The 21,795-nt window shown below is 38.0% G+C and overlaps 1 protein-coding gene across 1 annotated transcript; it reads left to right on the top strand.

Moving 5' to 3' along the window:
- Positions 1 to 1,770: 1,770 nt before the first annotated feature.
- Positions 1,771 to 12,864, top strand: LOC306866643 (von Willebrand factor A domain-containing protein 7-like; the record flags this gene model as incomplete). The annotated part of the gene is made up of 15 exons (XM_079411910.1): positions 1,771 to 1,968; positions 2,289 to 2,567; positions 3,547 to 3,640; positions 4,049 to 4,177; positions 4,309 to 4,495; positions 5,009 to 5,178; positions 8,567 to 8,679; positions 8,847 to 8,963; positions 9,051 to 9,257; positions 9,512 to 9,644; positions 9,749 to 9,901; positions 10,176 to 10,262; positions 10,609 to 10,880; positions 11,006 to 11,299; positions 11,435 to 12,864. The coding sequence occupies 15 exons, from the start codon at positions 1,771 to 1,773 to the stop codon at positions 11,924 to 11,926; spliced, it is 2,925 nt and encodes a 974-aa protein (XP_079268036.1). The 3' UTR covers positions 11,927 to 12,864.
- Between the last annotated feature and the right edge of the window lie 8,931 nt (positions 12,865 to 21,795).

Genomic DNA, 21,795 nt, shown 5'->3' with positions numbered 1-21,795 from the left:
AAATCATGTGACGCTGACATTAGTCATGTGTGTAAAAGTGTATAAATATATTGACAGAGGCTGTGTTAAGTTATAGTAGCCTACATACATGCCAAATCTGCGAAAAGGTAATTATTCTCTACTTAACTGCTTTTTTGTTTTGTATTTTACAATATTTGTGTAATATGTAATATTTTAACAGTTAAAGACTAACAAATTTAACCACAGGCAAATGTTGTTTTTTCATGCACGGTCAATTTTGGATTACTTGGCTTTTTCATAAAGTTTTGATTGACACTAGTGGAAAGAAAACACCCAAACACACTTTATCAATTTGCATCAGCAGATTTAAAATACAGTACATTTTTAAAGGCAGTTTTTCTCTCTCCATTAAGCCGGAATTCTCCACTTCAGTTCATTTTACAGATTTATTCCTATCTATATTGTTTGGTTTTACACATTTTATTCCTGAAAATGTGGTAAATTTCCTTCTTTTTAATGGCTGTTGACATAATTTTTTATTTATGGGTAACACTTTGCAATAATGTACTAACATGAACGATCAATGATCAATACATTTATTATAGTATTTATTATTCTTTGTTAATATTAGTTCATGAAAATACAGTTGGTCATTGTTTATTCATGTTAGTTCACAATGCATTAACACAACTTGTTATTTTAATAATGCATTAGTAAATGCTGAAATTAACATTAAGATTAATGAATTCTGTAGAAGTAACTGTTCATTCTTAGTTCATGTTAACTAATTTTGTTAACTAATTAACCTTATTGTAAAGCGTTACAGATTCATGGAATAAAAAGAGAGAAAACAACTTCTTTAACTAATATGCCAACAGAATGAAGAAAAAAATTAAACCTGGCTTTTTCAGTTTTTTCTTCTTCTGGAAACATATGCAAATTTACGGAAGCGTATTGCATTCACTTGAGGAAAAAAAACCCTACTCTGTTTTTCTGAATTAACTAGTTAATTATCTCAGAATTACGAGATAATTTTTCATTAAAAAAAGTTTTTGCTCTGTTTTTCTGAATTAATGACTTAATTATCTCAGAATTACGAGATAATTTTTCATTAAAAAAAGTTTTTGCTCTGTTTTTCTGAATTAACGACTTAATTATCTCAGAATTACGAGATAATTTTTAAAGAAAAAAAAAGTTTTTGCTCTGTTTTTCTGAATTAACGACTTAATTATCTCAGAATTACGAGATAATTTTTAATGAAAAAAAAGTTTTTGCTCTGTTTTTCTGAATTAATGACTTAATTATCTCAGAATTACGAGATAATTTTTCATTAAAAAAAGTTTTTGCTCTGTTTTTCTGAATTAATGACTTAATTATCTCAGAATTACGAGATAATTTTTAATGAAAAAAAAGTTTTTGCTCTGTTTTTCTGAATTAATGACTTAATTATCTCAGAATTACGAGATACTTTTTAAAGAAAAAAAAAGTTTTTGCTCTGTTTTTCTGAATTAATGACTTAATTGTCTCGTAATTCTGAGATAATTAACTCGTTAATTCAGAAAAACAGAGTAGATTTTTTTTTCCTCAAGTGAATGCAATATGCTTCCGTACAAATTAGTGCACTTTTATTTGATAATTTCTCATTGTATATTGAAACGTGACATTTTTTTTAAAACTGCTGTTTATTTTTACTGTAATGACTTGGGCATAATGATGTTTAGTGTAATGTTTCATCAAATGCTTCTTGACTGGTCAGGGATTGAGTTTTCAAACTGTATTTTTCCACAGCACCTCTTCTTGTGGACAGTCATGGTTTCGCTGGTTGCAGTGCCTGTATTTCTCCTCTGTGGGACCCTGTTTCTACCACCCCAGGTAGCAGCATTCAAACCTCTCTTTCAGGACGGCTCCCTCACCCATCGAGACATCACTCAGTTGGCCATCCTCCGCAAGACAGCAGAAGTGTGTCGTGACATGGCCACTGCCCAGGGGCACGCCTTCACACTGCCAGTAAGAAACAGACATGGGAGTGAACCAACTAAATTGTAAAAACCAGTAAAGAGAATTAACGTTTTTGAGTCATGCAAACTATGAATGGGTTATTACGAGTAACAAAAGGTCTGTGATTAACATTCCATGAAGATAATTCACATTTTGTGTTACAACATGAATCACAGTCATACCTTAAATCTACATTTTGAAATTGCTAATTATTATTCTAGTTATGCTACACACATAATTTGAATTGAAACCTGAACTGAAAAACAAGGGAACTCAAATGTCTTGTTTTGAATGAAAATAATACTCGTAAATGATATTCTTCTTTTCAGATAAACAACAGACTGACTCCGTCTGCGGTCCAAGAAGCCTGCTCAGCATCTGCTGTCTCTTCCCACGTTTTTTATTCAGTCATAACACAAATTTTTGTTAGCAATGCAGTCGTAGATCAACGTTTTGCACTGAGTGAGGCACATCACGTAGATAATGAGGCTTTCAGTGAGGGCCGGAGTCTCATTACCCGAGGGATAGCTGCAGTAAAGGCCAGCGTGCTGCAGGGCAGTTATAGCTCTGCCCGTATCTCACTGGGGGCTCTATGTCACACTCTACAGGTACGTAACAAATCAAGATTGGAGTAGAGTTATCTGTAACAATCTTTCTATATTTTATTATTATTAATTTTTCAAGCTGGGCCTATATCAGCAATTATATGTGACCCTGGACCACAAAACCAGTCTTAAATAGCACAAGTTTGTTGCAATAGCCAAAAGTACATTGTATGGGTCAAAATTATCGGTTTTGGAAATTTCAAGGACATTTCCTACTGTAAATATGCATTGCTAAGCACTTAATTTGTACAACTTTAAAGGCAATTTTCTCAATATTTAGATTTTTTTGCACCCTCAGATTCCAGATTTTATTTTTGTATCTCAACCAAATATTGATCCCAACAAACCATACATCAATGGAAAGCTTACTTATTCAGTTTTCAGATGATGTATAAATCTCAAGTTTTAAAAAAATGGACCTTTATGACTGGTTTTGTGGTCCAGGGTCACATATTTGTATTTAATATTACATGTATTCATTTGGTAGACACTTTAATCCAAAGCAACTAATGTTTTTTAAAGAATTCTCTTATGTTCATCAAGTCTATTTACTTGATCACAAATACTGGAAAAAACCCCAGTGATATTGTGAAATATTCTTACAGCGTAAAATAATGGTTTTCTATTTTTAATATTTTAAAAATAATTTGTTCCTGTGATTTCCATCAGCCATTACTCCAGTCTTCAGTGTCAAAAGATCCTTCAGAAATCATTCTAATATGCAGATTTTTTTTTTATAATCAATGTTGGGAACAGTTGTGCTGCATAATATAGTTGTGTGTGTGTGTGTGTGTGTGTGTGTGTGTGTGTGTGTATATATATATATATATATATATATATATATATATATATATATATACACACATACTGTATATATATATATATTAGTGCTGGACAACGATTAATCGCATCCAAAATTAATCGTGATTTAATCAATGAAAAAAATTTGCAACCTAGAAAATAGATTTGTTTTTGTGTGTAGGACTTCTATAGCCACAGTAACTGGGTGGAACTGGGAAGCACTGCTCCTTTCGCCACGCTGATCAGACCTGAGCTTCCTCTCAACAACCTAGCAGGTATAACAGAATGCAGTTACCCCCCATTACACAATTTCTTCTTTGTTTTCCCCTTTTTCCTAGTTTCCGTACTGACGCATTTTTTAATGACAATTCTGTAAAATAGTGTTACATGTTCAGGCTGTGTAGTATTAGTGACATTTTACTTTTTTTGTCAGCCAATTTAAGTTTTTTTTTGTCCCTCCATGCCCTTCAGAATGGCTGTAATGTAAAAATATCACTTCATTGTGATATAATTTCAAGGCTACAGTACGTCTCGACTGTGTGTGATTGATGCTTTGTGCCCATTACAGTTCTTTTGTTTTTTTAAATTACACAATTTCTAAACCACCATGTACCATATGCATATCCACAATATGAATATGATATAAACTTGCACATTCTTTTACCTCTTATCTGCATACCCAGGCCCCAGCACACCAACATGCAATAGCTGCACTGGGTCTGACTGCAGAAATAACATTCGCCCAGAAATACTGCTGAACAAGAAATTAACCTCAGGATATTTCAGTGTTTCCTCCTCCAGAAAACCTGCAGGTAGGAGAGCATCATCACCCATGTGTAGTGTTGCTCTGCCTTTTAGTTATAACTTCTCTGTACATCATCACAGGCCACAGGATGGCTGAATAGGCACCACAAATGTATACACTGACATAATTGTCTTTCAGGCAAGTGTAGCCATGGTGGCTCTCTTGACAGGACCAGTTTAAGAGAACCCACTGGAGGCATCAATAAGGATTACATTAGGTCAGAACACGGCTTCCTTCACCTCCGTGCTGCCGACATGGCCATCAACGCTACTGTGCAAGTGCTGCAAGACATCCGACTGGCCACAGGCAACCGAGCCTTTCTTCGGTATGAGACCTGCCTTCTACACACAACACATTTAGGACTATGTCATAAAAGAAATGGTTAAGGTTTTGTAAATTGATTTAATTCATTTCAAATGTATTTACAATCTTTTTTTATTATTGACATTTTGTCAGGACAGCATGAAATGCACTTAAATCAAACTGATCAGCATACAACGAAATGTCCTTATTCATTTCAAAGTTATCTGCATCCATTCCATCTAACATATTTTCTCACTGACACACCCCCAACTCAGAAATTCAGGTCTTAAAGAAAGAGAGTTTTTACACCTGGAATTACAACTTTTTAGAGGCACTCATGTAACTCAAAATACAACCTTTATGACAAGATTTAAGCACATATTATACAGAATGCAGTATCGCAATTAGGAAAATGGAGAAGAAAATGCCCAAATTTGAAGAAAAAAGGTTCTTTAATCACAGCAGTCCCTAGAATCAGAAATTGATATGGTTTTCCAGGTTTAGCAAATTTTGTTTGTTTCTTTCCCTCTCTCAGATTGGTAGGCCTCCGTCAGACCTCAGTTCTGGCTTTTGTGATTGACACCACGGGCAGCATGTCTGATGAAATTGAAGAGGCAAAGAGAGTCGCCTTCAGTATTATAGACAGTAGGATAGGAACACCAGCGGAACCTTCAGAATATATTCTAGTCCCATTTAATGATCCAGGTAGTCATATAGCATATTTATTCATGTGTGTATATATTTATATATATATATATATACACACACACACATATACTGTATATCAGTGTTTCCCACAGACTTTAACTCTATTTGTGGTGGCACTTCCCCCGGGGCAATTCACTGGAATTTATAACTTTGTTAAGAAAAACAAATAAAAAAAACTATATTCGATACTATTTTTGATACCATGGGGAAAAACTGCCATGACTTTAAGGGTATAAAATTAGATAACGATGCGGTATATTTTTATATTAATTAAAACAACTTAAGGTGGTAAAAAACTTATAGAGAACTCTGAGGGGATAAGAAGTCCCTAGTCCCTAAACTGAATGACACCGCTAGCTGCCGAATTACCAGTGAGCGCTCCGGTGTAATCCAGGCCCGCATCTGGGTCAAATCGATAACTGTCCCCAGGAGGATGACTCGCTGGCTGACCTAACACAAAATATATTTCTGAAAAAAACTACCATTTGTCATCTTGTTCGCAGTGTTAATTTCGTCAATGTAGATGACGATGAAAAATATTCGTTAACAAACCTTTTTTCTGTGACTAAGACGAGACGTTGACAAGCTAAAACTAATATCTGATGATAAAAACGATGACGAAATTTATGCCGCATCTTCGTTAACAAGACAAGACAGGACTAAAATGTTATTTGAGGACTTAACTGTCTTGTCTTTCAAAATGTGCGTCCCATTCATTGGATTGCAATCGGATGAGGGGTGTTTGCATATCTAGTCTCAGTATGGCAGCCGCAGTGGACGGACATAGGCTACCAAAACGCGAACTAGCGATCTGAAACAATGGCCTCAGCACCTGAAGGGTTAGGGTGACCAGACATCCCGTTTTTCCGTTTTTAAAGATGTTAAATAACGGTATACTTAAGTAAACCTACTGTATCTGAAAAATTCGAATTTATTCCAGTTTTTCCAAATTCAAGCCTTGATTCAAATTTCTCATAAGCTTAATTGATTTGGTCTAAAGAGAGAAGAATTCATGACTATTTTTGTTTGAAAACTACATATAAAATAGCTACCAAAATAAATGTTGGTAACTGCAGTTTGACTAAAAGTTGACAAAAATGCAATGACTTTTCGTCGACTAAAACTATGAAAGACTCAAATGACTAATATGTGACCAAGACTATTAAGCATTTTCATCTCAAGATAAAGACTGACTAATTCAAAAATGCCTGCCAAAATTAACACTGCTTGCTCGGACGACAGTATAAATGCTTGGAAATATTTCACGGTGTTCCTCTTTGCTACTAGTTATAGTGAAAATAAACATGAATGAACATCAGAAAAGTGTTGAAAGAAACAGAACAACTTACTGAAATGTATGATGTCTCATGTAATCACTCAGTTTTTCAGCCACAGAAAGACGTCAAGAAAACGTGAACAATTTCACGAAAAGTCACATTTATCTCAGGAAAGACATTCATTGTATGTCTTTGTACATAAAATATAGTCAGCTAGAAAAAAAAACTAGAGAGCAGGGTGAAACCAAAAGTGAAAAAAAAAAATGATTGCATGCTTTTGTGAGTGTCACTTGTTATTCAGCAATGCAGTTCTTTATTATTAGTAGTTGTAGCCATTGCAGGTGAATGTTTTCTCAGCTGTCACTGCAGGAGAATGTGTTGGCGCGGTCGCGCATCATCTACGCCGGGCATAGTTGCGCCTGGTCATAGTTTTAATTGGTGCAACAGGTGTAAATATTTATCATAAAGCTGGACATTGCAAAGCCCAGCGTGTGGCTTACACCCAACTTTTTTACGTCCAGCTGGTGCAACCGGCCCCAGGTGGCTGAGTAACAGTGACCTGTGAGCGAGAAATTCCTGCTCCAATATGGCCAACACATCCACATCGTCGAGGTAATTCATAATGTGGATTCCCATCTGTCTCAGATGGGAAAGAGATGCGTCAGAACTGTATATTTATAAGCCTCCCCCCTTGAACGTGAATCTCAAGAACGGTCTGTGAAGGGGGGGCTATCTGAATGTGAAATTAAGTGTCTTTTAGATCCACCAATAAAAAAACAGGGCCATACTTGCATGAGGATCTGTTTCAAAGTCAACATCCTGAACAAGCTTTCATTAGTGTGTAGTTCAGGTGTCTGAGATCGAGGGTGGGCTTGAGTCCGCCATCTTTCTTGGGAACGAGGAAGTATAGAGACTTCTTTGAGGGCAGTCTGGTCTTGCAGGACCTGGCCCTTTCCTCTTCTTCTCTGCACTGGGATCAGGACGGCATTTGAAGCTCAGGGTCCAATGTCATTCTGGGGCTGTGTCCCTAGCATTTGAGAAACGGATAGCATTTTGCCATCTGACGGCACTGTTGGAGCCCAGGCTCAGACTATGGCTGAGGCTGGGCCAGAGACTGCACCAGTTTCACAGGCTGCTTGGAGGATGGAGCCTTCTGGTGACTTGAACCAGCCATTGAGCTGAAGCGCTTTGGCAGGAAATGACGCATGGCCTGCAGTGACTTTGAAGCGCTCAACAGATCCATTCATGGATGGATGCACAGCATGAGCCTTCAATCCCAGGGGCGATGGAGAGCAGAGATCTGCAAAGGGGGGAGCTTGCCATAGTCCTTTTCTTCAGTGCTGTCAATAGTGAGAGAAGAAGTGGAGGAATGAATGCATGCTGAGTAATGAACGTGTCAGTCCCGCCCCTCCGAGGCTCCTGGGAGGAAAGAAATGGGAGAGCGGACGGGGGAGGACAAAGCAGGACGAGACTCATGCTCTCGCAGTGAGAGCAGTCTGTCCTTGTAAGCGCAACCTCAGCGTGAGCACTGCCCAGGCAAGCAACACACTCACTGTGCCCACGCTCGTGACGCAACATTTGAAACAATGTCACCGTGGAAATTTGCTCAGGAAATGCTCTTTAAGTTGCCGGATGGCCACAGAGGAAACACTGAGAGAGGCAATCTTCCAGTGCCGGGGCTCTTCTACAGCTAATAGGCTTCTTGTTGCTCCTTCTCCATAGAGTCCAGCAAGGAGATGAAAATTCTGACGAAATGGCGCTCAGAGCCGATTTATATAGCATCTATGTTCGTTCAGCTACAAAAAAACATGAACAAATCAGCTTTCAGTATTCAGAGTAAACAGGAGTTTCTCCATAGTGTCCTTTGACAGAACGGGAGAGACCATTCGAAAGGGAACTTAAATATTTATCCATCCAGCCACCATCACATTTGTTCATGTCCAAATCTAAATTGAAACAACTTAAGCACAAAATTATCTGTGAGTGAGCTTTAAATGATAGCTGAACAGTTAGCATACACACAAAAACTGTAGTTATTATTTTTGAAACAATGTTGACATGTTTTAAAAATTCTTGTTGCTGTAGTGTTCTGTGATGTGTTTGTGCAGATTTTGGACCTCTGACAAGAACCGAGAATGCATATATTTTCAAGGAGAGAATTCAATCTCTTTCAGCAACTGGTGGAGGAGATACACCAGAGATGTGCCTGTCAGGACTACTGGTTTGTGTGTTTGTGTTTATACATGTATGCCAACTTTATTTACATGTGTAAATATAAAAATCACTCCTACTCATTCCGATAAATCATATTACATTGCTGATATAATTTTGTGAATATCTCAGTTGTGTTGATTTTTAAAGAATAATTGAAAAAATCTGGTTCTCCAGTTGGCACTAGCAGGAGCTCCTCCATCTTCAGACATTTTTGTTTTCACTGATGCTGGAGCAAAGGACTTTGAATTAAGAAACACCGTTCTGGCCATGATAGGAATGACCAGGTCAAGAGTGAGTGCCTGCAGATCACATCCACATCATTGCTCCTAAAATGAAAGTGTTAATTTGTTTGTAACAGCATTTTTCTACACCACCCAGGTCACTTTCTTGTTGACTAACGCTCTTGTGCGAAAAAGAAGGACTGCCTCACAATCTGAACAGTTTAAATTTAGTTCAGACACACAGTCAGACATACAGTTGTACAGAGATCTGGCCCATGTTTCTGGAGGACAGGCAATAAATGTCCCAAAAGCTAAACTGTCTCAGGCCACTGCAGTCATTACAGATGCATCTACCTCTGCTCTGGTATGTTCTAAGAATGACTAAGTTAGAATTCAGAAAGTAAAATCATCATGTGATGTAAGGGACAAATGATGACGTATGTGTGTGAACTGTCCCTATACTATAACATTTTTATATGAAAAAAATTAAGAAAAATGGGAAGTATGTACTCAAAAAAACACTTGTTTTGCATTTCTGCTCTTTGCAATATTTTTTTTCAGTTTGGTGATTGGAACGTTGTGGTGCAACATATTGAAACATCTCTTTTTTTCTTGAAGGTGACTGTTCTTCAGGTGGTGAGAAGTCCAGTCATTCCAGAAAATGTCTCTTTTATTTTAGATCCATCTCTATCCAATGTGACTGTGTATATCACTGGAGACTCTCCAGTCTTTACCCTCTACAGCCCCACAGGTGAGCTAACATAAGGGTTTTATCTTCTCCAATACAAAAATCCAAATACAAAATTGGATTATATAATATTGTTAAAAATAAGCTGTGTTTCCGTTGCCCTTCAGGTGTGTCTCAGTCAGGTTCAGTGGCAGATGGTCCTCTGGGAAGCATCCTGACTGTAGGGAATCTGAATAGAGTAAAACTCAACTCCGACATACAGACAGGGAAATGGAAGATCAGCATCAACTCCACACACTCCTACAGTATTAAAGTCACTGGTAAGTGTGTTTAATGTGCCTGCATAGGTTTTGTTGTTTGTAAATCATTGAGATTAAATTTTTTTTTAATCAAATTTATTATTACATTTATTTTTAATCAAATGTTTAATTACACAATGTGTGTCAAAACCCAGTTTTGTAGTTTTAGAAATTAAATTGCTAAACAATGGTTTTGAAAATAACATCAGTAAATAGTTTTCCTTTGGAACATTGCAAGACTGCTGCGTTTCACGATAGTTGTACTACATTCACTATGTTTTAATTGTGATTACAGGTCAGAGTTCTGTGAACTTCCTCTTTAACTTTGTGGAGCGGTTAGAAGGAGGTGACTTCACACCGAAAGCCAATCGTCCTTTCACTGGTATATTGATTTCATCTTCTTCATTCCATATTTATTTTTATGTTGTTTACCGAGGCTGCATTTATTTGATCAAAAATACAGTAGAAACAGTAATATTGATAAATATTACAATTTCAAATACATGTTTTCTAATAGTAATTAATTCCTGTGATGGCAAAGCTGAAATTTCAGCAGCCAGATTTTAGTGTCACGTGATCCTTTAAGAAACATTCTAATTTTATGTGAAAATACAGTTCTTATTATTATTATCAGTGTTGAAAACAGTTGTGCTGCTATATTGTTGTAATATAACAATATTGTTTTTCATCATCAATGTAAAAACTCAAATGTTTTTCTGATTGCTCAGGTCAGAACGCTACTTTGTTTGTCTCTGTGACCGGAGGAGATTCAGTCACAGTGACTGACGTGCTTCTGGTTGAAGCTTCAGGATCTGATGTTGTTTATGGAACCATTAAATCATTGGGTGCAACAGACGTCCTGGTCAACATAGACAGAATCCCAGAGTGGGCGTTTGTGGTGCAGCTGAAAGGGCTGTTAAATGACTCAACTCGATCTTTGCCTAGTCGATTCCAGAGACAGTCACCCACCCAGCAACGAGGCTCTAGAGTTAATATAATGGTGAGCTTGAAGAGAAAATTCGTTATTATTACCTGTCATTATCACATGACTAGTATGGAATATCCAAATGATATGCAAAATACACTGATAATATCTCTAATCATATTAAACATGTTTCTTCTCAGGCACAACCAAATAACACTATAGAGCCTGGAATCCCATCTAATCTCAACTTTACATTGGTCACTAATGCTACAGGCGGCAGCTACACTATCCGAGCCTGGACTGACCGCAAATTCAGTGTGTCTTTCCCCAGCTCTCTGGACACGGGGGCAGAGGGAAGTGCTCAAGGAAGCGTAACACTGACTGCACCCTCCGACACAGAGTCAGGGACAGATGTCACGCTCACCATTGTAGCAGAAGACTCGGAGTCCGGTGACTCCAATTACATGGCACTGCGGTTCACTGTAATGACTCAGGTAGCCTTTAGGAAAGCTGCAGAAAAACAAGAGTACATACTATTACTTAAGTATATAGCTTTCTGCATCACTCTGTGTTTTACATGCTAACAGTATTTGTTGATTTCATTTCTATTTTTCTCTTTTTTGGGGAAGGTCACTGATTTCTCTAGCCCCATCTGTCAGGTAGTGAGCATCAAAGCTGACTGTCCTGTGGAATGCAGCAAAGCATCATGGGAACTCTCTGCCAACTTGACGGATGGAAATGGTACAGGCATAGCCGGTGTGTCCCTCAGTCGTGGCAATGGCTCTCTCAGCTTAAGTTATGTGATGAGTGCAGATGGCACAAATATGACTGTGGCATCCTACAATGCTTCCTGCTGTTCTCAGGAAGTAGAACTGGTAGCTGTGGACAGGGTGGGAAACGTGGGCACATGTTTCACTTCTATAAAGAGCCCTTCTACAACTATTAGCCCCAATGTATCTACAACTGCTAGCCCCAATGTATCTACAACTGCTAGCGCCAATGTATCTACAACTGCTAGCGCCAATGTATCTACAACTGCTAGCCCCAATGGATCATATTCTGTGTCCTTCTCCATGTGTGTTGCTCTAGTAGGGTTATTACTTTTCTTTCTTTGTGGATGAGAGGAACTTAAATCATGAATTAAGTGAACATTGTTAACTTAACTTTAAGAACAATGTGGATTTACTTTAAAATTGTAACACATTTCGATGTGCAGGATGATGCATCAGCCAGTGTGTTGTAGGAAGTAAATATGAAAATAAATCTTTGTTAATTTAGTTGTTATAGCACAAAATATAAAACATCAAGAGGGGTAAGATGCCCCCCCCCTCTCCATTATATATGTTTAAAGTGTCATTAATGTAAAATGCTAAATCAAATATTCTATTCTTTTCCTCTTTTTTCTGATAATTTAGTTTAATAATTGAATAACCAATGACAGACAAAGCAGAATTCCAATAAAAGAGATTGATCTGAAAAGTAAAATTATGACTTATATACAGGCATATGAATATTTACATGTTTAATTGTCCATATTTTAAATGAAAATATGTCATAATGGCAACACTGTGAATGCCAATTTAATGATCTCACTCAATTAACCAGTAGGTTTTAATGAAAGCAAAGATATCTGAAATGTTAATATTAAATAATAACCCCTATTAATTATAATAACACTAGCCAACATGCACAAACATCTCACTTGTGGCCGTCTGTGCCAATTCTGGAGGGGCCATCTTACCCCAAGCATTTCATTTTATCTGTTTACTTCAAAATAATAATGTTTACCCCACAAATCTAAAAAAGTTAATGTGTCCACAGATCCCTCATTAACACACACACACAAACTTAATTCAACACACTCAACATAATGCAATGTAAGTGAGGTGTTGTGCCATGTCCAGAAAAAAAAAAAGATTAAGCAGGTAAATTTCCTTATATGTAACAACTTTAGGGTCTGTATGTAAACATGTGATGATGAATAACCTGAATGTAATATTTTTAGGGGGCTAAATGTACTTTTTGGAAATTAATGAAATAAATGTCCATATACAACAGCTTTTGGGCTTTGAAATGATCTTTTCTAAGCGAAGTAATCACATTTTTTTTTCTTAAAAAGGTAGAAACGGAAACACAGCATCTGTATCAACATGTGCGTTCTTGAAGCGGCAGCCATAAGAGAACAGATCCTTATGCTTTCGAATAGCTCTCGCGTATGCTGTTCGGCTGGGGTCTTTAATATGGCGGAATGTATTTTTTTATTATTTTATTATTATTTTACAGCAAGTCTCAGATCTAACAGACGACTGTGATCGACGGGTTGGCCATCACTGAGGTGCTGTAGGCTACATTAAAAATGTAAAAGATAAAAACAATAACATTGTTATTGAAAAAAAGTCTTTGTCTTGTGGGGGAAGAATCAGTCTAAGGAAGCTTGTGATTTCTATCACAGGTTTACATGTGCCGGCCATCTCTTTGACCATCAGTCTTGATTACTTGCCCCAAATTTGACAATCTCCTTCCTGGTTGGAATTATCAATAAGTATTCTTTTGTTTTAATGTTGCAAGCTGTTTTGTGAAAATGTTGGTTGGTTAGCTTGCTTCAGACTAGTGGCGCCAGAATCTAATTTATGACGTTGTCCTGTTTTCTTGGGGCCTCTCTGGAATTTCAGCTCCTCATGTTTCAATGTTCTGATGAATCTTAAATTTGTCTGATTCAGTCTCTGATATCCTACATTAATTATTTGCATATTAAATATAAATATGTTAATGTATACTGTATAAGTTAGCCGGGAAAAAGACAGACGCACTAAAAACTATAATAAAAACAAAAAAAAGCTATATATATATATATATATATATATATATAAGTGTGGTCAATCGATTAAAAAAAAAAAAAGAAAAAGAAATTTTTTTCTGAAATTAATCGCAATTAATCCCATCTGACATTGCATTTTTTAAATATAGTTTTATATTGCAATAATTGCACATTTAATCTTAATCTACAAACAACATAAAGACAGTATATTTTTAATATTTGTTTAACGACATCATTTTTTTTAGGACTGCAGGCCAGTATCACTGATACCAATTAAAACCAATTAATTTCCCTATAAAACTTTCCCCCTAATATTTAAAGGATTAGTTCACTTTTAAAAAAACTTTTGCTGATAATTTACTCATCCCCATGTCATCCAAGATGTCCATGTCTTTCTTTCTTCAGTCGAAAAGAAATTAAGGTTTTTGATGAAAACATTTCTCCATAAAATGGACTTCATTGGGACCCAAACGGTTCAAGGTCCAAATGACAGTTTCAGTGCTGCTTCAAAGGGCTTTAAACGATACCAGACGATGAATAAGGGTCTTATCTAGCGAACCGATCGGTCATTTCAAAAATAAATAAAAAAGTTTTATAAGCACAAATGCTCGCCTTGCTCTGTACTGTGATGCGCGTTCGTGACGTCACGTAATATGCAATTACGTTGAAAAGGTCACGGTTGACTTAGGCGGAAGTACCGAGTCAGTGTTTACAAATGTGCGGAAGGAGTCAGTAGGCTTTTTAATATTAAAACACCCAGGATATGCACAAATGGGCATTTTAAACGATAAACTGACACAAAGACATTTGAATATGTGTATATGGTCCTCCTTCCGCACATTTGTAAACACTGACTCGGTACTTCCGCCTAAGTCAACCGTGACCTTTTCCACGTAATTGCGTATTACGTGACGTCATGAACGCGCATCACAGAACAGAGCAAGGCGAGCATTTGTTCTTATAAAACTTAAACTTTTTTATTTATTTTTGAAATGACCGATCGTTTCGCTAGATAACACCCTTATTCATCGTCTGGTATCGTTTAAAGCCCTTTGAAGCTGCACTGAAACTGTCATTTGGACCTTGAACCGTTTGGGTCCCATTGAAGTCCATTATATGGAGAAATGTTTTCATCAAAAACCTTAATTTCTTTTCGACTGAAGAAAGAAAGACATGGACATCTTGGATGACATGGGGGTGAGTAAATTATCAGCAAAAGTTTTTTTAAAAGTGGACTAATCCTTTAACCAATGACTATAGCCATTCAACTTTACATTATAATTAAGAGCTATCAATTTGAACATTTATTAGACTTTAAAAATAACTTCACATAAATAATCTTCACATAGTTCACAAAGTTACCGAACACTAAATTCTAAACTAATACAGATGAATCTTAAAGCTATAAAAGTTATTGATTTCCTCTTTTTTCTTTTGTTCTTGATGAACAGACATCACAGCAGCTGGTTATTAGGTTTTTTGATTGCTATTTCTTTAAGAGCTACCGCTGACAGTGACAGCGCTGGGCTGCTCCAGGACAGTTTGGGAAACCTTTTCAGAGACATGTTCTTTGCATGCACAGTTTTAAAGGGCACCTATTATGCAAAATGCATTTTTACATGGTGTTGGGAAATAAATGTGTTGGCAGTGTGTGAACACAACCACTCTACAATGATAAAAATCCACCCACTCCTCATTTTTTGATCCCCTTTAAACCAAGTCAGTCTCACGAGGCCTGCCGTTTTGATTCTCACCGCAGTGTGACGTCATATGTCGGAGGGCCGGGTCACGGGGGTTGATTGACAGCCCTGCATTGCTATAGTTTCCTCCTTCAGCGGTTAATTTATGCTGTCCTTTCATTTTCTCCGCGCTCGAGCAGCTGTAATGTCAACAGTGTCTCGCAAGCAATCCCGATGCTCTGTGTTTGGATGTAAGACTGAACATAAGAGTCTTCATTTTCTCCCAACATCTGAGCTGCTGAGCACGCTGTACATTTTTCAAGGTAATGCGCCTCAAAATCTACCTAAATACATGTATCACTCCAGACTCCTGTGTGAATGTCATGTCATTATAGTGCTTAGCGTTTTAACTGTATTTGTATGCATACAGAGTATTTTTAACTGATCAGCACCGCGCTTGTGACATTATTTTGTGCTGTTCGTAGCACAAGATTCGTTCAGTAGCGCGGCTCGGTCAATTGATTTGCGCCAATGACAGGTCAGCACGGTGCGAGCTCTGTAACATCGGTTCCCTTGCTCAGTTATGTTGCTTCTACCGGCTGTTTATTGCTGTAGATATGCAATGCAGAGAGATGTATACGTGACGCCCTCTTCTGGAGAGGCTCCAAATCAGCTCTTTTTTAGACACACCCCAAAAATAAAATTTTCCAGCTGTTATAATAAATGATCTGTGGGGTATTTTGGGCTGAAACTTCACAGACACATTCTGGGGACACCCAAGGCCAATATTACATCTTGTAAAAAAGGGCATAATAGGTGCCGTTTAAGGCAGCTTTAATCGCCTTTTTGGTAACTTCATGCCTTAACTGACCACGAGCCACGACATTGCATGCACGTAGATTATTTTGCGCTTTGATATGAAATGATACAAGGTACAGCGCACGCTGGCGCCTCTGTGCGTGCATTTGAGGAGCCCACGCTGCGATCACAGTACCGCTCCGCGCTCGCTTGACTCAAACCTTGAGCCTTGAACTAAGCACTGATGTATTTCTTTATTTGAGTCCAAGTTCATAATAAAACTCTATGAACAGCTCCATTGTGAACATACGGAGCTGTATGAACAACTGCAAAGTTGCAGGTAAAGTAAACAGGTAAAGTAAACAGGAAAAGTTTGTCCGAACGCTTCCGGTTTACTTTTGCGAGGGAACCCAAAGTTTCTCAAGGGAACGCAAAAGTTTTGAAAAATAATTTTTTCCTCTCACCCCAAATCAGTGGCGGCTCGTCAGGGGGGCAAGGGAGGCACAGCCTCCCCAAAATTTTGAGGTGAAAATGGGAGGAAGAGGATGATTTAATGTTAATAAAATTCACAATTCATTTTAGTTCATGTCTCAAAATGTGTCTTTTTTTGTTCGTAATTTCACAGCTGTAATATCATAACATGCTACTGAAGTTGCCGTTTTTCTGTCTCGAAACGTGAATGTGCCGAATCTGCTGATGTAATTACAACCGTTAAGGAATGAGAGCGGGAGGCCGGGGGAGCGCTGAGCTCTCATGCCTCTTGTTGGTAAAAAATAAAAAAACAATTAACCAATCAGCATCGAATGTTCACTTTCACCTAAAAATCTGAGAGGGGTCTGGCTGCAGACCGTGGGCGAGTGGAGCTCCACTCACTAACAGGAAATACGTCACCTCCACATGAATAATTCAAAATGGCGTCGCTGTGAGTTCTTCAAACTTTAACTGGGAGCAGTTTAGTGTTGGGGATAGGTGAATGCTACTCTCAGATCAAATGCAGTGACATTAATTAATATTAGCATCAATAAGTCTAAGTGTTTCATTTTCCTTGTAGATGTTGGCCCTTCGTACCATTGTGGGCAGCATTGTGCAACACTTACTGCCATCAGCAACCTCAGGCCCTGCAGAGCATTGTGGGCAGCTAGAGGAGATCCCTCCAGGAACAGTTGGTACATGAATGCAAAGCTTATGTGACAAGTCCATTTCTGTAATTGAAATAATTGAATGATTTTGTTGATATTGCCTGTGTTGCAAATCTTTTAAATGCTACTTTTAAATTTGCATGTCTTTTTGGCTTCGTCTTACTTGTAGGTCAGCTATGTTCTGGACAAGGGTAGGCCTGCCCATGAAATTATTATTAAGGATGGTCCTACATGTTTGACCAGGGAGAACCTGTTATCTTTAGGTCTAAACAGGCAAATGGACTCAATGGTGGGTGAAAGATTTTGTTGGAATGTGAAAGTACTCAATATGTTTTGTTTGTATAAACAGTAAAAAAAAATTAATTCAATCATATGCACAGGTGGGAAATGCCTGTCTGAGGCTTGTGAAGGAGTTAGTCGAGCTACAGGTATGTATACTAGGATGAGAGTTGCTGAAATCGCGTTTGGTCTCGTACTGTATCGTGTATCTTGTCAGTGTGTGCACTTGCTTGGCCATTTGTAGTTGATAAACAAGAAAGTGGGTCCAGCTGAATTGAAATGATCATTTGTTGGATTGGTATAATAAAGGTTATTATACTGCGGCAGCGGTCGCGTGAAGCCCTCTTAGTGTGAAGACCAAAGAGTGTAAAGACCATCGACTCTACCGTGCGACTCCACCGGGCAGGGACACCGGCAAGGGATAGTAGTAGCTTTTTATTAAATTTTTTAATTGATATGTTTATTATTGAAATGTTGTTGTTATATGCATGTGTTAATTTGATTTAATTTCTTTATTTTCTTAAATATGTGGGTAGATAGTATTTATAGAGTTGTAACTTTTTAGTTTTAGTTACTTTTTCTTATTTGTAAGTCGCTTTGGACAAAAGCGTCTGCTAAATGACATAAGTAAGTAAGTAAGTAAGTAAAGTATACATCTATATTTTAGTGGGACCTATGTGAGTTCTGTGTAGTACAATGAAGAAAGTAAGTCAGCTGTCTTTCTGTAGGGGAAAAATATCTTTATTATGGACCTCCACATCCCCCCAACATGGCTCCAACCCTTGAATTGTGACCCTTTAGGCAGTCTTCCTGTAAGGACCTACCCATTTGCACAGCAATAAATAAACTGATTTGAATTGGCAACATAACATGCTTTCTTTAAGGTCGACTCCACAGAGAAAGATGCACTTATATTCCCACTGTGGACACAAGGGCATATTTTGCTATGTGTAAGTGATGCATGCATTCTAAGAAAGTTTGTCAAGCTACACCGTTGATGTTAAAAAGAAGCATACGAAGATTCCTTTTTGCAACACTTATTGGAATATTCCACTTGACAAGTTATCTCATTGCCAAGGCTATTCTCATAGGTGATGCTGCCACTCAAAAGAGGAATACTGTTCCTCGATTCACTGTATGCACAGCGGGAACAAGGCTTTGGCCACAAGCCCTACCGAGACATCTTGAGGTTACAACAGGATGATCTATTTTGGCAGTCATGTTCCCCTGACTTGACTTGACTGATTGTTGGCATTTCATGTTCAACCAAACACTGAATGTTCTGCATTGTTTGTGTTCCCCAGCTGAATCATACTCTGTGTATTTAAATTGTAAATATTCCTCGTAACGCTGTCTTGATTTTTATCAGGGCTGTTACACAACAGCTCATTCCTGGGCCATGGGAAGAACAGTCAGGCTTGGATGTTGAGATAATATTCATTTACAGTACAATGAAAATGTACAAGAACAACATGTATAAGTTTGACCATCATTGTAAATTCTTCAAAATGGGTGTTCTTTCTTCAAACAGGGACTACCCCTACAACATTTTGGGATTGACTGTGGAGTATTCATGGTTATGGTGAGTTGCCAAGCTCATTTTCAGGATGTTTATTGATGTCCACACAACATCCATTGTGTCCACACCATGTCCATTATGCCCATTAACGCTATTACTGAGCACCTCATTTTTATTAATCTTTGTGAATTTTTGCTCATACACAGACATGGCAAAATATCAGCCTTCATGCTTTTATATTATGTCTGGTACATAACTATGGAGGCAGCATTTGATTTCACCATTGTAAGTGAAGTCTTAGTGTTAACATAAAAATGTTTAATGTTAATTGTTTTGAATTACCTTACAACTGTTCTTATGTTCAGGATGACATGCCATATCAGATGGCTGCTCTGCAATCCTCAGGCTGGCTCTGACATGCCAGAGATTTATCAACATTGTCAGCCAGGAGCATTTTCAACAGGAGGCACACTTCAGCTGGCTTGATAGTGAGTTCAAGAAGTGTGGTTGCCCCCTCTTGTTTTTTGTGGGTAATCTTACTCTCTTCCATTTCCAACATGAAACTTTTGACAGTTAAAGATGTTCATTTATTGTCTGAATTGTGACTTAATGTGCTGTCATAACTGTGTTTTGATTCTGAACAGGTGTAGTGAGTTGGAAAATATATTCAAAGAGACACTATGAAATGTACAGAAAGCCGTACACCATCTCTAGGTGCAGTCGCCTACACTCTCAGAAATAGGGGTACAGTAGGAGTCCATTTCTGTACCCCAAGGTACAATCTACACTAACGTACCCCATAGGGCTTATTATTGGACCTCATGGTACATATATGTACCTTTTTGAGGGTCAAAAAGGTACATATATGTTCCCCAGCATTAAAAGGTACATATATGTACCGTTTCTTTTAAAGGTTAAGGTACAATATCAAGAGAGAGCTTCTGCTAAGCCAATTTTTATTTATTTATATAAAAGTAGTTGTTTAAAGGTTTTAATGACACCTTAATTATTTAAGGTAGATTTTAACTTATCACTATATTTGAGTAGCCTTGAAATAAAGGAAATACAAGTTTTGTAAGTCAATTTGCTGATATTAAATCATTATAATACAATTATCCAGCTGATGAAATTATAATATTATATTGATTATGTAAATGAAAAACAACACATATAAACACACAAATGGCTGATTCTCAGTTTATTTCATCAGAAACATTTTTGCATTGCATAGCCTGAGTACATTATCCCTCCCTAATTTACTGGAGAGAGCGGGAACGGAGACTGCCAGCTGACTACTTTTGATTGGTGGAAAGATGTGTCAAATATGTAGAGCCAGCCCTGATTGGCTGCTTGAATCTCAATTGAAGAGAACGTCGTCCGGTTCGCGACTTCGCGGTCTTTCTTTCGGCAATCGGTGGAGAAGAAGTCATACGGTTACTCATGGCTCTTACAGGGCTTTCAACCGAGGAGGTCCTTCAAAAAATATCAGAAGCAGGCATAGAAGTAACCGACGTCGAAGCCCAGAGATTCAGAGGTAAGTTTTTATTTAAATGCCATTTTATTTGACAAAATATTTGTGGTAGCCAATGCTAACGGGCTAATGTTACCCCGCCAAATTGTATGTGTCCTCTGCTAGTGGATGAAACGTGGAATGTTACCGAATTTTTCCTTGGCTGGTCAGGCCATGTTTTTTAATATTAATATTATAAATTATTAGGATTGCAGAAGACTTCAGAACTTTAAACTATGACCGGGCCTTGTGCATAAGCTTGACAGTTGGTGGCGTCATAGGCCAGTCCCGCCACTCGACCACCGTCTTTGCCGCTGCATGAGCACTGTGAAATGCGGCCGCCATCTTAAACAGTTCTTAGTTACGTTGCGTGGCAGCAGTTTAGATGCTGAGCGCTATACAGCATTTTCCTGTTCAAATCCGCGGACAATCGAAAATAGGGCTCGGGGTATTGCTTTTCACAAGTAAGATTTAACATTACCGTACTATTGGTTGTATTTTGTGAATAAAATATTACCAGAGTTGAGAAGGAGCAAGGATCTTTGATATTACTGTACTGAAATCGTAGCCAGCTAATGTTAGCTAGGCTATTACTGCACCGGCTGGTGTTCACCCGGCTATGAACTTAGAGTTGATAAGTTAACAGTGTGTGTGTGATTTTGGTTGGGAGACAGTTGTAGGTTACAGTTTGACAAAAAGCACAATGTTGTGTTTTATTGTGAGTGTAAGTTACACAAATGAGTAAACACTGCAGTTTGAATGATGTCCTGTATGAACAAATTGTATGTTTTTGTTTCCACTGTTCGACCGCGCCCGCGCCTTACACACACACACGCACACCATATTCCAGCCTGTTTACAGTCACAGAGCTTCAGAGCTAAGGCAACAGATTACGTTAGGTGTCCCTAAATAACCCGCATATCTAATGCCTGGTTCAGGTTACAAGATTTGTTTGTCTGTTACAATAGTCACGGTGTCAGATTACACGATTTTGACTCATAAAATCTAGTGTCGTGGACAAGAAACATGTCAGACTAACGTTGCTTTCATGACAAGTCATCGGTGCCGTCACACGCACACATTCACTCGCACACACACTGTAACGTTAGCTCGCTCACTCACTCACTCGCGCACACACAATCGCTCTCGCATGCACACACACTCACTGTCGCTCGCACACATGGCGCACACACACTCACTGTTGCTCTCACTCTCGCTCACATACTCACTCTTGACGGAACCCGTCGT

The sequence above is a fragment of the Barbus barbus genome (genome assembly GCF_936440315.1).
Source record: "Barbus barbus genome assembly, chromosome: 4".
Classification (NCBI taxonomy): Eukaryota; Metazoa; Chordata; class Actinopteri; order Cypriniformes; family Cyprinidae; genus Barbus; species Barbus barbus.
Note: the sequence above shows the minus strand (reverse complement) of the source record. Positions and strands in the feature narration are given on the sequence as shown.